The 16,347-nt window shown below is 37.4% G+C and overlaps 1 protein-coding gene across 2 annotated transcripts in view; it reads left to right on the top strand.

Moving 5' to 3' along the window:
- sd (TEA domain transcription factor 1 homolog scalloped) overlaps window positions 1-16,347 on the top strand; it is a 551,305-nt gene that overhangs the window by 426,653 nt on the left and 108,305 nt on the right. For both annotated transcript variants that reach the window (XM_090383888.1, XM_090383887.1), the window contains exon 6: window positions 13,427-13,613. In XM_090383888.1, coding sequence (XP_090240014.1) covers window positions 13,427-13,613 — 187 coding nt within the window. The remainder of the gene's footprint in view (window positions 1-13,426; window positions 13,614-16,347) is intronic.

The raw sequence follows: 16,347 nt of genomic DNA, 5'->3' as shown, positions 1-16,347 counted from the left end.
ATCCCCCATTATAAAACATTCTGATTTACTGGCCCACTCTATTTCTCTGTATAATTGTTCATTGTACTCATTCGAGTCATTAGGCCTAAAACACACTCCTACTCTTATTTTTGCTTTCGCAGTGCTTATGTCACACCAAGCTGACTCAACAGTGCACTGTTCATCTGTATCAACTGGGTGCACTTCTTTTGATTTTATGTTTTTCTTAATTAACAGCATAATCAACATAATCAACAGATATAAGATGATAATTACTAATTATACATAAATTAAAAAAAATGAAGTACATATTTGAAAATTCAGCTATATTCCTCCCCACTTTATATGACCACCAGTTTTCCAATGTGGAAATGAAGTAGCACAAGATTAGTTAAAAAAAAAAAAAAACTTTTTTCAATCAGGAAGAAAGAATTGACAGTTTTTTTTTTCCCCCCCTAATTATAAATAAGCATTTTTTAGAAAATATATATGCAATAAATGAAATACATAGGTATTATAATTGCACATATTATACACTACATTGCATTGAAGTTAAATTTCCTCCAGTTTTAACACAGTGTAGCACATAATATGTATAGTAAAGTGTTTTTTAAAAATTGCTTTTAAGCTACTTTTATAATTTAAAAATCAATCCACACATTATGCTTATGTCAATGTCATTGTTAAATCTTATTTTGAACTGTTCAGTAATTTTCTATCTTTTTGACTGAACTAAAAATTGTTTGCCGGTAAACATTATTATGTATAATCTTTATTTTACACAAAATTGTATATTATTTAATGAAAAGCTAAAATAACACTGGTCAACACATTTTGTCACATAAACGTTTCTTGGTTAATTCTTATGTATTTTTTGTTGCTGAATTCAAAAACACACACAGAATTTTTCTATTATGCACAACTAGTATGTGACACAAATTTTGATATAAATAATACAGTGGAGGCACCAACGTCCAATGGTAATTTGTTCCACAAAACCCATTGTATGTTGAAAATATTGCAAGTTGAAACCAATAATATATTGATTTCCTGTAATTTGTTCTAAACTCGTGACAAGTGACCCCAGCAACACATAAAATACTATTTCTTACATGTTATACTTGATTTTTATATTAAAAATGAGTATTTTATAAAGATTATTTAATAAATAGTTAAAAAACATCTTAAAATAAAAAAACAAACAATAAGTTAGCATTTACCCTAGACCTGATGTGCAGGACTGATGAAATCAATGGTGGCGTAGTGGTGGTGGTGGGACTAGATTAGGCGTCAGGTGTCTTTTCCTGAAGTAAGAAATGACTGTCTTTTATTTTGCACATCATGAGTTTAGTGTTTTCAACATTGGCGTGTTTTTTAATCACTTTTCTTAAATACTCCCAACAAGAAATGACTACTAGTCTTCAACTCTTCAGCTGACACTTTTTGGGTGTCTTCCTCTTCCTTTCCATGGTCATTCTCTGGAATCTTCACCAACTCTTATAGCTCCTCTGTTGTTAGCTCATGCCCATGAGCGTCAATAAGGTCCTCCACATCCTCTTCATCAACCGTCAGACCCATTGATTTACCAAGAATGACAATATTTTATGTCAAAGCACCATCACCTTCAAATCTGATAAAAGTTATGGATGATTAAAGGCCATATGTTTTTCCAGGCTGAATTTAAGCACCTGGTGGAAACATCATTCCAAGAGGTCCCTGCAAAGCAACTTGTTCAATCTCTTTTGCCTCAAGAGATTGAAAAAGGTTGAGATCATGGCCTGGCACATTATCCATCAGGTGTTTTCACAGGAAGCTTATTTTCTCAAGCTAACTCTGCATGAAGGACAGAAAACTTCAAGTGCCCATTCATTGAAGACATATCTTGTAACCCAGAGCTTCTTTTTACTGTGCCAAAACATGTCCCAGCATGTCTTTGTTGTTTAAATACTCTGAGGGTGTTAGAGTGATACACCAATGGAGGCTTCAGCTTAAAATCTCCAGAGGCATTGGCACCCAACAGGAGAGTGAGCCTACTTTTCATAGACTTATGCCCAGGTAAACTAGCCTCATCCTTAGTGATGTACCATTCTCCTGGGCATTTGCTTCCAGAAGAGGCTGGTTTCATCAGCATTAAAAACCTGCTGGGAAAGATAACCCTCCTGATCAAGAAACTCTTGGAATTCAATTTTAAAGGCCTCAGCTGCTCTTTTTTTTTTTTTTTTTTTTTTATCAGCACCAGATGCCTCTCCATGCCATTCAGCACTTTTATTTGCCCTTTTTTTTTGAAGAACTTGAACCAGCCTCTGCTGGCTCAAAAGTCTTCAAAGTGCACAGCACTGCCACTGGTTGATGGAGCTTTAAGTTTCAAATTGTCATAGATCTGCTTAGCACGTTTGCAGATAAATTGTCTAAGCACTGTGTCACCCTTCATTTGCATCTCTTCATCAATATCATTTAAGAAAATCAGAAATGGAATAACCCAAGCACCATTTGTGAGGGACTTTATTTTACTCCATTAATTACAGTACTTTGTATCCCATCCTGCAAGGTCCTCAACCTTATTGTTGATCACAGTATTAGCAGCTTATATATCATTTTTTCATTTCTTTACAGAAGGTACAAATTCATGAGGGGGGGGAAACACTTAAAAATGCACCCATGCTGATTTTTGTGAGTGGTAGTAAACCGATAAAGATGAACAGTTTATATTTTTAAAAGCAGTTGGATTAGTTCATTTACCAAAAACAAAAGTGGCAGTTTATGAGTTCCAGTTGTATTGATGCAGCTTTCTCTCTTTGGATTTTTGTATTCTGCTACTACAGGCTCTGCTTTTTTGCTATTACTTTTTTAGGCAGCATCTTATAATTTAGACCTGTTTCATCCATACCATAGAGTTATTCTCCAGTAAATTTTCCTGTTGATAAATATCAAATATCAACTAACTACCATTAATGATGCCCTTAATCCTCTTAGTTAAGGAAATCTCAAAGAAAGCTTCCTGGATGAGTCATCATAAACCAACATGGAACACAGGCTTCCAGTCAGCCTGCATCTTAGGTCAAGAGTACAAACACTTGTACTTAAGACCTTTGAAATTAGCATAAACCCTTTATTTAGTCTGTATTAAGTTTGGAAGTGAATGTAGAGGCAGCAAGGTAAATTAGAAATCTTTTCAAGTTTTGTACTTTACTTTAACTGAATAGTGTTTGAGACATGTTGAATAAAAACATAAATATTCAGAAAGTCCCAAAATTAAAACAGAACTAAATGAAATATAAAATTTGACTGTTACATGATCATGAAGATTTTCCTGAATAACTTGTGCTGTTTTTATAGACATTGAAGGAGTGGTCATAGTAGTTAAGCAAGATTTTTCCATTTACAAAACAGGATGTGCTCTCAAGGATGCGATTTCTATTTATGTAAACGTGTTGTGTTCTTAACTATCACCTAAATGATTTTCCCTACACCGAAGTCAGAACAACTAGTCTGCACTTAGAAAGAACTGCTTTTGCCAGCCTGACTATTTCTGCGCTACTATTACAGATCAGCTTAATAACCATTATAATCTTCATTGCTTTTCATTTTTGCATTAAAGCATAGCTGCTACTTATCTAAGCATTTATGAAGCTTATTAGAGTTGTTCTGAAGGCATACTGCATGACACTGGTCATTTACCCTTAACTGAATGTGTTCCCCCACCCCCCCACCCCCTCTTTTAAATAGCCAGTTCCTTATTCTTCATGACATTTTCTTACTAGTTTAGGTTAAGAGAGAGTATGTGTGCATCTAAAAGAATGCAAATCATTTATTTCAGCTCTTGGAAACACATTGAGAAATTTGGCAACTTGTGTCACAGCAAGCAAATTGCCAATTGTTATATTTTTTGTGCATTTTTCTGTTTACTTGCATTATTTGGTATGATTAATACATAATCACCTAGTTAGATGCAGTTGTCCCCTGCTATAGTGCAGTTCACTCAGTGATTGTTCACCATAGCATTCTGTATTTTTTGATACCGAGTTACCAGAGTTCCCCAGAGTTACACTCTGATCCCCGGAATAGAGATATTCACTTAAAACCTTGGGAGGAGTTACCTATTAGTAGGTGTTTAGGTGCCTGGAATATCCCATCGAAAAAAAATTCTTGATGCTCTTCAGTTCATTTTTCAGTCAAGTGAAATTTGCGGTATCTGCCTTCAAAGGGATGCTCTTTGATTTAAATCAAATTTTAACAGATACTGTAATTAAAAGGAAAATGGCTGAATTGCCAGCCAAACTGGAAATGTTGCAAAGCCTTTCCAATCTATGACAAGGAGACATTTTGAATGCTGTCTTAATTTTGTGTAGCTGTTTGTAATGCCAGGTTTTCTGTGCTATGCTATCAGTGAAAAATACACCGAAGCAGTTTCTACCTTATTTCTTGCTTATTACAAAAATGTACACTTTATATATCATCCCAACTTGTGACGTTATTGAAAAGGGAGTACCCACTCTGAGGTTCTAATTAGATGAAGCTAATTATTGAAATCTTGTTTATAAAACTTATGCACATTTGTGTACCACTGGTCAGTAATGCTATTTTCAGTTTAGTTGTAGTTTACATATTGTTTTCATGCATTTTGTGTGTGAGTGATTGGTTTTAGCACATTGTGTATGTAATTTCACCTTCACTTATTATTATTATTTTTTTTAATGGCCTCAGAGATCAAGTAAGCAAGCTGGTGCTAATAATATGAAGTAGGTGAAAAGCTATTGCAAAAATTTTGTTGGAAACTAATTTAGACATTTTACAAAGATTAGATTCAGACAAGCATTATATTTACACTACATTTAGTGGTTTTTTTAAGCAATTTGAAAATAAACAGTACTGCAAGCTGTTATTGTAAATAATGTGAATATAATGTGTGTGTGTGCACGTGCGTGCAAGGTTCCACAATTTCGAGGTACGCTATCTTGCATTTTATTGAACATATATCATTTATATTTCATTGCATAATATATGTATTTAAACTTTATATTTAAAGCTTGAAATGTTACTATTGTTATAAAAAATTAAATGGTGCCTTAAAATCAGCCAGAAACTGGTCACGCCAACACTAGCTAAAATTATTTACATTGTATTCTATGGATAAATCTCCCCTGTTTAATGTGCACTCACTTAATTGCTTTTATGTCCTGAATTAAGAATGCTAAGTGGGAGAATGCTAAGTGCCACAACTGTAGTTTGAGTAAAAAGTTTATTTATTGTTTATTGTTTGTGTAAAAAGTTTATTTAAATACTGGCTGGTGTGAAGTCTAATTGCTCAATATAAAAAGATTAGTATTTTACTAATCATTTATTTGATTTAAAAATTGTTTCCCACGGTGAATTTTCCAGTGATGGTGCCTCCAACCGGTAGAAGGTACTATTAATTTACAATAGAAAAACAGTTTTTGGGTCCATGGCAAAATGCTGTAAATCCATGGACCCAAAAACTGTTTTTCTATTGTAAATTAATAGTACCTTCTACCGGTTGGAGGCACCATCACTGGAAAATTCACCGTGGGAAACAATTTTTTTCCCACAGTTCTCTGAATGGGGATCTCATCAGAGAACTTTTGTTATGAACCATCTTCCTCTTAACTATACCACTGTCTATTCTAGTGTTCAGCTGATTACAGTGCTGTGATGACAGCAAGTATGTGTCATGTGTTTATCTGCTTGTACGGTTTTATCCTTCCATTCACTACATGACTTCCCACTTCATCCATCCATTCACTACTAAAGTTTGTCCAGTTCATTAGCATTAGTAGAGGTATATGATGCAAGAAAGCAAGCTTATGCAGCATCAGCTGGAAAAAAAAAAGCTCCCATTACACCCCTCAGTTCGTTCCAAGTACCTGTCCAGCTCAGCCTTAAATTTATTTAGGCTATCAATTTCCACAACAAAGGATGGCAGTCTGTTCCACCCACTGGCTAAAGGCAAACTTCCGCACATCTATCCTACATCTGTCTTTCCTCAATTTGAATTTATGCCCTCTCAAATGATTATTCTGAGCAAGAGGAAGAATTCCATCTGCATTGAGCATGCTCAAACCATTCAAGGCTTTATACACTTCAGTCAGATCACCTCGCAGGTGCCTAGTCTCCAGACACTGTAATTTGCAAAATTTAAGCCTTTCTTCATCAGAACAACCCTTTGTTCCATTCACTAATCTTGTTGCCCTTCTCTGTACTCATTCCAGCAGCTCTACATCCTTCTTAAAATAGGCCTCCAGACCTGTATACAGTACTCAAGGTGTGGCCTGACCATTACCTTATATATAAGGGGATAATCACCTCCTTATCCCTGCTAGAAAAATTCCTGTATATCATTGATAAGACACTATGAGCTACTCTTGCAGACAATCTGCACTGCTCAGAAAACTTCATATCAGCCTGCACAATTACTCCCAGGTCCTTTTCGTTCTCTACCACTGTCAGTGTAGTACCTCAGAGTTGATACGTCACTCTGGGGTTGCTGCTTCCCATATGTAATATTTTACATTTGTCAATGTTAAACTTCATTTGCCACCTCTCAGCCCATCTGCTCAACTTTTCTGAACCCTGTTGCAGCAGCGTACTGTCATTAGTGTCCTTAACAACCCTGCCAACCTTCGTATCATCTGCAAACTTGGACATTAAGCTTGATATACCATCAATATCATTTATAAATACAGAAAACAACAATGGACCCAACACTGAACCCTGAGGAACTCCACTAACAACATTAGTCCACGATGAGCAGTGTCCATTGATTACCACTCTCTGTCTTCTCCCCCTCAACAATCCCTTTATCCATAGCAGCAATTTGCCTCCAGTGCCACAGTGCTCGAATTTGTGCAGCAGTCTTCCATGTGCAACAGTATCAAAAGCCTTTCTGAGATCCAAATATATGATATCAAAGTTATTCCCTGCATCCAGTTCCTTTGTGACCACATCATAGTATCCAATCAAATTGGTCAGGCAAGACTTTCTCTTAACAAAACCATGCTGTGTCCGAGCTATAACTAAAGTCTTGTCTAGATGATCCTGCAGTGCTTTTTTAACCAGTGCCGCCATTAATTTTCCTGGAACAGAAGTAAAACTAACAGGTCTATAATTACTTGTGTTGCCCTTTGATCCTCCTTTGTGAATTGGGGTCACAATTGCACATCTCCAGTCCATGGGTACCTCTGAGTCCAAAGAAGCTCTCATAAATATGGCTAAGGGTTTGCTTACTTCCTTTGCTGCCTCCTTTAATATAACTGGATAGATCCCATCTAACCCGGGTGCCTTTCTTATGTTTATCTTCAACAATTTCTCCTCTACTTTTATCTCAGTTATTACAAAATCATCCAGCTCACTGCTAGAGTTTAACTCACCTCTGGCATTCCCCTCCCTGAATAACTCCTCATGGGTGAATGTAGATGCAAAATATTCATTTAGTTTGTTAGCCACCTGAGCAGGATCATCAACAGTTGAACCATCAATATCCAGTGGACCAATCTGATTCATCCCTTTCCTTCTAGAGTTTACATAGGTAAAGAACTCTTTGTTGTTTTTCTTTCCTCCTTTGCCAAAGATTTCTTGTAATCTGCCTTTGGTTGCCTAACCTTTTTTGTGACTTGATTACAGACTAGCTTATATCTACCATTGGTTTCTGTGTCACCTGATAATTTCAATGCATCCCATGCATTTTACTTCTCTGCCTCAAGTCTCATTAGTTTATGTAACATCTATTTCGGCCTAAACCTTGAACAGTATTTCTTAGTTGGTATGACAAGCCAGTAGCTTCCAAGATTAATTCGTTGAATGCTTCCCATTTAAAATTTACTGTTGGGAAAATCATCAGTTGGTCCCACTGTATAGAATTTAAAAACTGCCTGAGACTACTATAGTCATCTTTATGAAAACAAAAATCCTTCCCTTTACCCCTGATAGTAGTTACCTCTTTAAGTAAATTCCACATCAGTACACTGTGATCACTGCCATCAAGTAGTTCCTTTATCTGCAAATTCTTAATGTATGAGTAATCACTGCTGATAATCAGATCAAGAGTATTACTTCCTCTGGTTGCCTCTTGAACATGCTGCTGTAGAAAGTGATCATCCAATAAATCCACAAAAGTCTTGCTACGGTGTGAGTGACCAATCCACAAGTTCCAGGCAATATGCACACAATTTTGATTGTATGCATATTGACTGGAAATTGACTATGCATGTTGACTACAAAATTGTGATGCATACAATTTTCAAATTAAAACTTTGTTAATATGAATCTGGGAGTTAAAAATTCATATTCCATATTTTTGGATTGCAATAGTCAATATCAAGTCTCAATTGGATAGTAGTTAATGGTATTCACTGTTGCCTTCAATATAGTAAGTATTTTTAATAGCAAATTTAGTAAAAAAAACACCTTTTGTAATTTTCAGGTGCAAGTAAATAAAGCACAGGATCCAACCTGTGAAAAGCTGTAATCCAAGCCTGTGTGACATTGAAAAAAGAAACCAAAAATAAAAATTCCAAAGTGAAATTTAAATTCTTTTTTATTAAATAATATTCTTATTAGTAGAAGGAAGCCAGCTTATACAGCACCAGCAACAAAAAAAAAAAATAAAATAAAAAAAAAAAAAATAAATAAAATAAAAAATAAATAAGTAACACCACTACCCACCTCATCTGTCTGTAATAGTTTATCTAATTCTTCCTTAAATCTATTCAAACTACTCACCTGCACAACACCAGATGATTCCAACAATCAGTCAGTCTCTGGCTGAAAGGAAATTGTTGCACATTTAATCTACAACCATCGTTTTATTTCCCACCTATGTGTTGTCTAAGCAAGAATTAGAACCACCCACATTTGTGAGTTGAGGTAAAGTGCTGATGGGATTCTCTTAATTATGCTCAGAAATTGCAATGTTTCTTACTGATCGTGAAGCTGAAGCCACAAGAAAAACAAAAAAACTGCAGAGATTCATCGACTTTATGTCTAGTGATTATAATCTATAAGAGGTTGCATACTTTGCTGATATATTTGATATTACAAAACCTATATTATTATACAGGGCAATTCACAAAGGTCTTATAATTCTGAGGGTTATAAGTCCTTATAACTCTCAGACAAAAAGAAGTTATAATTCTTCTCTACATGCAGCTTATACTTCCCATTTTTGATTATTGTGATACTATTTGGTCCCCACAACAGGAATATCTTTCTCCCAGACTTGAGAGAATTCAAATTAAATTCATTAAATTCTTATGCTATCGAAATCACATTGCCTTTCACCGTTGAAATTATGGAGCTCTTTATGGTTGCTTCAGAATCATTTATTTTCACTCTAGATGACAACTCCATGGGTCTCTCTTTGTCTACAATATCATAAACTCTGTTATCGATTCTCCATCTCTTCTTGAACAAATACCTTTCGCTATACCCCGTTTGAATTTTCGTTATAAAATTAATTTCTTACTACCTGTTCCTCGTACTCATCATTTACTTGGTAGTGCTCTGTTTTGTTTCCTTCAGGTATAATTACAATATTGATTTTACTCTTAATCCATCTATCTATAGGAATTTGCTCCTTACTCTGTTTCCTTAATGTAAATTTTGTATATATTTTAATTCTAGTTTTGTATTGATTATTACTGTTTTGTATTTTCTGTAACTTCTACCATTCTCACCTTTATTTAGTGTATGTGTGAGAAATGTGTGTATATAAATAGTATGGAAGATGTGTCCTTGTTGTGATACATAGTTTACCATTACTAACTTCGCTTGCAAATTTCATAATGGGTGTTAATAGCATTACAGGTGAAAACGGGAAATATTATTTAATAGCGTTACAGGTGAAAACGGGAAACATTATAACACGTTTCCCCGTTTTCACCTGTAATGCTATTAAAAAAACAGACTTGTATTTATAAAATACCTTTATTATAATAAAATAAAATATGCATACTGACTGTATATTAAAATATTAAAATTAAAAAAAAAAATAAGTAAATAGTGTATAATGAGGATAAAATATAAAGTTAAAGCGCTAAAATTTACTAAAAACCATTAACACAGTAGCTTTTGGCAGCAGTGGCCGCCAAATTCAATAATGGTTACAGGTTATCTAACAATTTATATAACACATACGTCTCAGTAGGTCCGCGACACGAACTATGGCATCAGTACACGGTCCACTTCTCGTGCATTGGAACCGGAAATTGGATGGGCCACTGTAAATCATTCGTCTCTCCTTAGGATAAGGGCTTCAAAGAGTGGATGAATGCTACAGCTCTTATCCCTATTAAGACTGCAGTGTTCGGACGAACATATTCTTAAACTCTCCAGCCATTTCCACTTCCAAAAGTCACGTGCTCTATTGGCGATCACGGCTTAGCTGTAATGCCATGCCCGGTTTCCCAGGTATGTTCAGCCATGGCTGAACCCCTGTAATTAGCAGTCTTGAGGGCTCTGTCGTGTTCCCCCCCAGGCAATCCCACGGCCTGCATTTCGTTTCCCCCACATAACGCTCTCCACAATCAGGGCACTCAATTTCATATATAACCTCACTAGTATCAATTACCCACAATAGGATCTTTGGTTGTGGACACTACTGTGTGCAGCCTCCGATCCGGTAGCTGCACACATCGTATCATACACAAACATAAGATATGGGAAATGCCCGGATAGTAGGGAATGTATTTGGGGGCAACAGGTGTAAATCATCTCTGTGACTATTACTCCTACCACTTAAACCTCTCTCAATAATGTTCTGGGGGGTAATCACATGTTACTAGGTCTGCTGTAACATGTTTAATCTCGTTGGCTCTCTCTTCAGATGAGGAGCATTGGGACCTCCACCCTTTCTATTAAGACCTTAATCACACTATTCTTGTGGCAGCCGGCATGAGCAGTTTAAAGTATGTGTATTGGCCATGACATATAGGTTTTCTGTAAACCTTAGTTTTCAAGTGTCGGCCTTCTCTGTATACACACACACATCTAGGAATGGAAGGGCCCCTCCCTGCTCAACCTCCGAAGTAAACTGAATATAGGGTGAACCACTATTCAACCAATTGAGTATTTCTATTTTTTGTCCTTTTTGTATTACCGTGAATGCGTCATCAACATATCTCTTCCATGCTCGTAATGGGGGAGGATCTGCACAAATTCCCTGCTGTTTTTAATAGTATAATCCGAGTGTTCCACCATGGGGGATACAAGTTCAGCCAGAAATCTGGATAGTGCATGTGTCTTTCTCTGTCTCTTTGCATTTCTTTGTAGCAGTCTAGTAAAATCCTGCAGGGGTGCTGGCCCCGTAAGAAATGTAAATGTCAAAGCGTATAACCATTCGCGAGACAAGTCTGCCCAGCCCACACCACAAAGAGGTTGGTTATTCCGCACATGTAAGTCTCCCGTCCGGAGAGCCTACTTTGTGAGCCTAGACACAGTAGGTCTGAGAGGCACTCCAGCCTTGTGCACTTTAGGCAGGCCATAAAATCTAGGTAAGTGGCAGTCTGACGCATGCAACCTCTAGGAAACCTCCTCAGATTATTAAAAACATCAGGGAATTTGTGTAGTTCGTCCATGCTTATGAGGTTGAAGAGGGTGAGATTATGATATCTTTCGATGTCATTTCTTTGTTCACATGTATACCCGTTGAACATGGCTTGGATTATGTGCGGAATGTTTTGAGGAGGAATAGTACTTTGAAAGCTAGAACAGCCCTAAGTGGTGAGAGGATATTTGTGAAGGTGTTGGCCTATGTTTATCTAGTACCACTATGTTATTTAGAAAAGTTATGTACCAGCAGGTCTGCGGAGTGGTCATGGGTTCACCTTTAGGGCAATTATAGCCAACTTAGCCATGGAAGAGTTTGAAGACAAGATGTTGGGGAGCTGTAGTCCTCCCCATTATGAGCATGGAAGAAATATGTTGATGGCACATTCACAGTAATACAAAGAGGACAAAAAATAGAAATACTCAATTGGTTGAATAGTGGTTCGCCCAATATTTCGAGGTTGAGCAGGGAGGGGCCTTTCCGTTCCTAGATGTGTGTGTGTGTATACAGAGAAGGCCAACACTTGAAAACTAAGGTTTACAGGAAACCTATGTGTCGTGGCCAATACACACACACTTTAAAACTGCTCAGGCCGGCTGCCACAAGAATAGTGTGGTTAAGGCCTTAATGGAAAGGGTGGGGTCCCACTGCTCCTCATCCGAAGAGAAAGCCGATGAGATTAAACGTGTTACGGAAGACCTAGTAATGTGCAGTTACCCCCAGAACATTATTTAGAGAGGTTAAGAGATAGGAGTAATAGTCGCAGAGATGCTTTACACCCGTTACCACCGCATACATTCCCTACTATCCTGGCATTTCGGAACCCGTTTTCAGTATCTTACATTTGTGTATGATATGCTGTGTGCAGCTGCTGGGTCAGAGGCTGCACCCAGTAGTGTCCACAACCAAAGATCCTATTGCTGGTAATGACAATAGTGGGGTTATATATGAAATTGAGTGCCCTGATTGTGGGGAGTGCTATGTAGGGGAAACGACACACAGGCCATGGGATTGCTGGGGGAAAAATGATAGAGCCCTCAAGACCACTAATTACGGAGGTTCGGCCGTGGCTGAACATGCCTGGGAAACCGGGCATGGCATTACAGCTAAAGAAGCCATGATCGTGGATAGAGCACATGGCTTTTGGAACCGGAAATGGCAGGAGAGTTTAAGAATATGTTCGTCCGAACACTACAGTCTTAATAGGGATAAGGGCTGTCGCATTCATCCACTCTTTGAAGCCCTTATCCTAAGGAGAGATGAACGATTTAGAGTGGCCCATCCAATTTTCGGTTCCAATGCACGAGAAGTGGACTGTGCACAGATGCCATAGTTCATGTCGCAGACCTGCTGAGACATGTGTTATATAAATTGTCCGATAACCTGTAACCACTGTTGCTAATGAAGGCGGCTGCTGCCGCCGAAAGCTACTGTGTTAATGGTTTTTAGCGCTTTTACCTTTATATTTTATTGTATTTTATTCTCGTTATACACTATTTATGTATTTTATTTTATTTTAATATACAGTCAGTATGCATATATTTTATTTTATTTTATTATAATAAAGGCATTTTACAAATACGAGTTAGTGTTTTTTAATAGCATTACAGATGAATTATAGAGTTCCTGACTCCAGAGGCCTCTTCAATGTTTCCAGTTTGATAGTAGTCTATAGCGGTTGCTTTTTGCCAGAGTATTGGTATACAGCAAAAATAGAAAATGATAGAATACTATAGACTGTACTGAATGGAAAACATGTCCATATACTAAAAATGCATCCCTCAACACTAGGGTTAAGCAATAGTAATTAATCCACATTCAAATGATAATTAAGCGTGGATTAAGTATTTTTGTGTGCAGCTTTGAACTGATATTTTTATGTTGCAGTGTCAAACCATTTGCCGGTCAGCCATACACTATGCCACCAAAGCAACCTGTGTCAGTTGCAGTCAGCAGTGTGGAACTCCTTAATCCCTCCACCGTACCACCCTGGGAAGGCAGAGCCATAGCTACTCAGAAGTTACGATTAGTCGAGTTTTCAGCTTTTATGGAACAACAAAGGGATCCTGATAACGTAAGTAATCTACAATTGTTGCTTATAGAATACTTTGGAATTTAATCTTATTCATTCAAAAATTCTGTCAGACATTAATTGCTCTTACTGGTTGCTGAGGCTTGTCACAGACATTCTTCCAGGTATGACAGGCTAGGGCCTTTTTATATATATATATATATATATATGAAAACTCCAAACACGAGAGGTATTAGAACCTATAGTACTTGGTATAGTGATTGGGTTGGAGGTTGAGAAGACGAAATAAGATATTTTTGACATTAGACTTGAACTTCTGTAGACTGTAATTTTCAGGAAATACATACGAAGGAAGGTTGTTCCTGAAAACAGCAGTTGAATGTTAAACGAGGAAGATGAAAAGTTCGTTCTGTGAGTTTGAAGTTGGACAGTAAATGGATGTTGGCTGGTGGCGGCACGTTTTTGGACTCTTTCAAAAGAGAGAACGGGAATAATAGAAGCCAATCCAGAAGAACAGTGCCCATGGAAGTATCTGTAGAAAACGCATGCAGCAGGAACTATGTCTATGAGACAGTGAGTGGAAAGACTGTTAGAGAGGAGTCATTAATTAACCTAACTGCCCTCTTCTGAATGGAATCAAGAAGCCTGAGAGAGGTTTTGGGGACACTGCCCCAGATGTGGGAACAATATTCCATGGTAGGATGGATTTGCGATTTGTACAGAGTGAACAGCTGTTTGGAAGGAAAGTAACGCCGAGAGCGAAAGAGAAAACCAAGTATTTTAGATGCAGAGGAAGCAATATTTGTAATGTGCTTGTGCCAAGAGAGAGATTAGAAGTCAGGGTAATCCCCAAAAGAGATATATCAACTTGCTTAGAAATTGGAGTGTCACCAAAGGTAAGCACAGGAGCAGAAGAATCCTTTTTGCAAGATATAAGATAAGACTGAGTTTTAGAAGGATTGAAATCAACTAAGTTGTCTTCACCCCACTGGAGAATTACCTGAAGATCGGCATTTAAGGAATTGGTAGCAGATATTTGAGAAGTTGAAGCTGATTGAGCAGGGCAAGGTTTCTCAAAATGGAAAGTGGAATGCAATGTGCTATCATCGGCAAAACTATGGATAAGATTTTCAGTCAATGGAAGAAGGTCATTAATATACAAAAGGAAAAGAGTGGGGAAAGAACTGAACCTAGGGGGACACAAGCATTAGTGGAGAAGTTAGAAGACAAAGAGACATCCTATCACCTGCAGTCGGCGGTCAGAGAGAAAACTGTATAACCAATTACAAAAAAAAAAAAAAAAAAAAAACCAGTTGGCAAACCATAAGATGGAAGACTTTTATGCCAAACACGATCAAAAGCCTTTGAGATGTCAAGAGCAACTGCTTGTGTTTCACCGACCTTTTCCCTTGAATTTGTCCATAAATGGGTAACATAAGCCAGAATATCACTAGTGAATTGACACTGACGGAATCTATACTGGCGATCGTTGATCAGACAGAAGGTTTCTAGGTAGTTTAAGAGTTGGCGGTTAATTGATTTCTCCATTACTTTAGAAAGAGTAGAAGTAATTGCAATGGAACGATAATTGGATGGGAGGGATTTGTCACCCTTTTTAGGAACTGGCTGGATATGAGCAAATTTCCAAGCAGAAGGAAAAACACCTTTGGAATAAGAAAGTGAAAAAAGGCGGCAAAGAACAGGAGTAAGTTCAGGAGTACAGGTTTTGAGAACAAGAGGACCTGGAGCTTTCTTAGCATCAAGATTTGTCAAAATCCTTCTAACATACTTTTGACGGAAGACTACAGGAGGCATTGAATGGAGTGTGTTGGGAATGGTGGGAGGTGTTTTACCAAGATCATTGGGTGCCTCCATAGCCAGGTGGGCAGGACATGCTTTTTGATTAGACTGGCATTTGAGCCCGTGACCACCAAATACGGATGCAGAAAGGTCAGGGAATGACTACTGCATATCCCCAGAGCTATATGGCCTTAGTTCTAAAGCTCCTAAAAACCAAATAACAAACAAACAAACCAAGATCATTAATATATGAGTTGGAAGAAAAATGGGATGCTAACAGGTCAGCTTTATCCTTTGCTGTAGTGACAACAGAACCATCTGGCTTTGACAGTGGTGGGAGCAAAGATGGGCAAAAGTTGTGGCCAATAGCTTTGGCAAGAGACCAGGATGCTCAGCTACCACCATTAGTGTAAGAAGGAAGTTTTCTACTCTTAGTCTGTTCAAAATCTAGTTTGGACTGATTAATAACTGCTGTACAATTGTTGCAAGCTTTGGTGTAGGCAGAAAATGAAACTGAAAAATTGGAAATAAGCCAATTACAATATGCAACATTCTTCTCTTGAACAGCCTTGGCACATTTATTGGAAAACCAAGGTTTAGATAAAGGAGGAGATTTTAAAGTGGAGTGTGGAATAAAGGATTCCATTCTTAGAAGAATAATTTCCCTGACAAGATCTGAGCAAACATTGACATGAGAAGTTTTGAAACAGTAATCCAACCAAGGAAAAGAAGAAAAGGAATCTTGCAGGTCATCCCATTTTGCATTCTTGTAATGCCAAACAAGATGAGGTTTGGAATAACCATGAGATAAAGGCTCCATTGGAGAAGAGACAATCACCAAGTTGTGATCTGAGGTGCCTAAAGGACCACTCACTTCGACTGTGTACTTAGAAGTTTGTGAGAAAAAGATCAAGTGTGTTGGCTGTATGGTTAGGATTGTCTGATATTCTTGTAGGTAAATGAACAATCTGTGCAA

Source organism: Mastigoproctus giganteus, chromosome 10 (genome assembly GCF_048544385.1).
Source record: "Mastigoproctus giganteus isolate SK-2022 chromosome 10, ASM4854438v1, whole genome shotgun sequence".
Taxonomy (NCBI): Eukaryota; Metazoa; Arthropoda; class Arachnida; order Uropygi; family Thelyphonidae; genus Mastigoproctus; species Mastigoproctus giganteus.
Note: the sequence above shows the minus strand (reverse complement) of the source record. Positions and strands in the feature narration are given on the sequence as shown.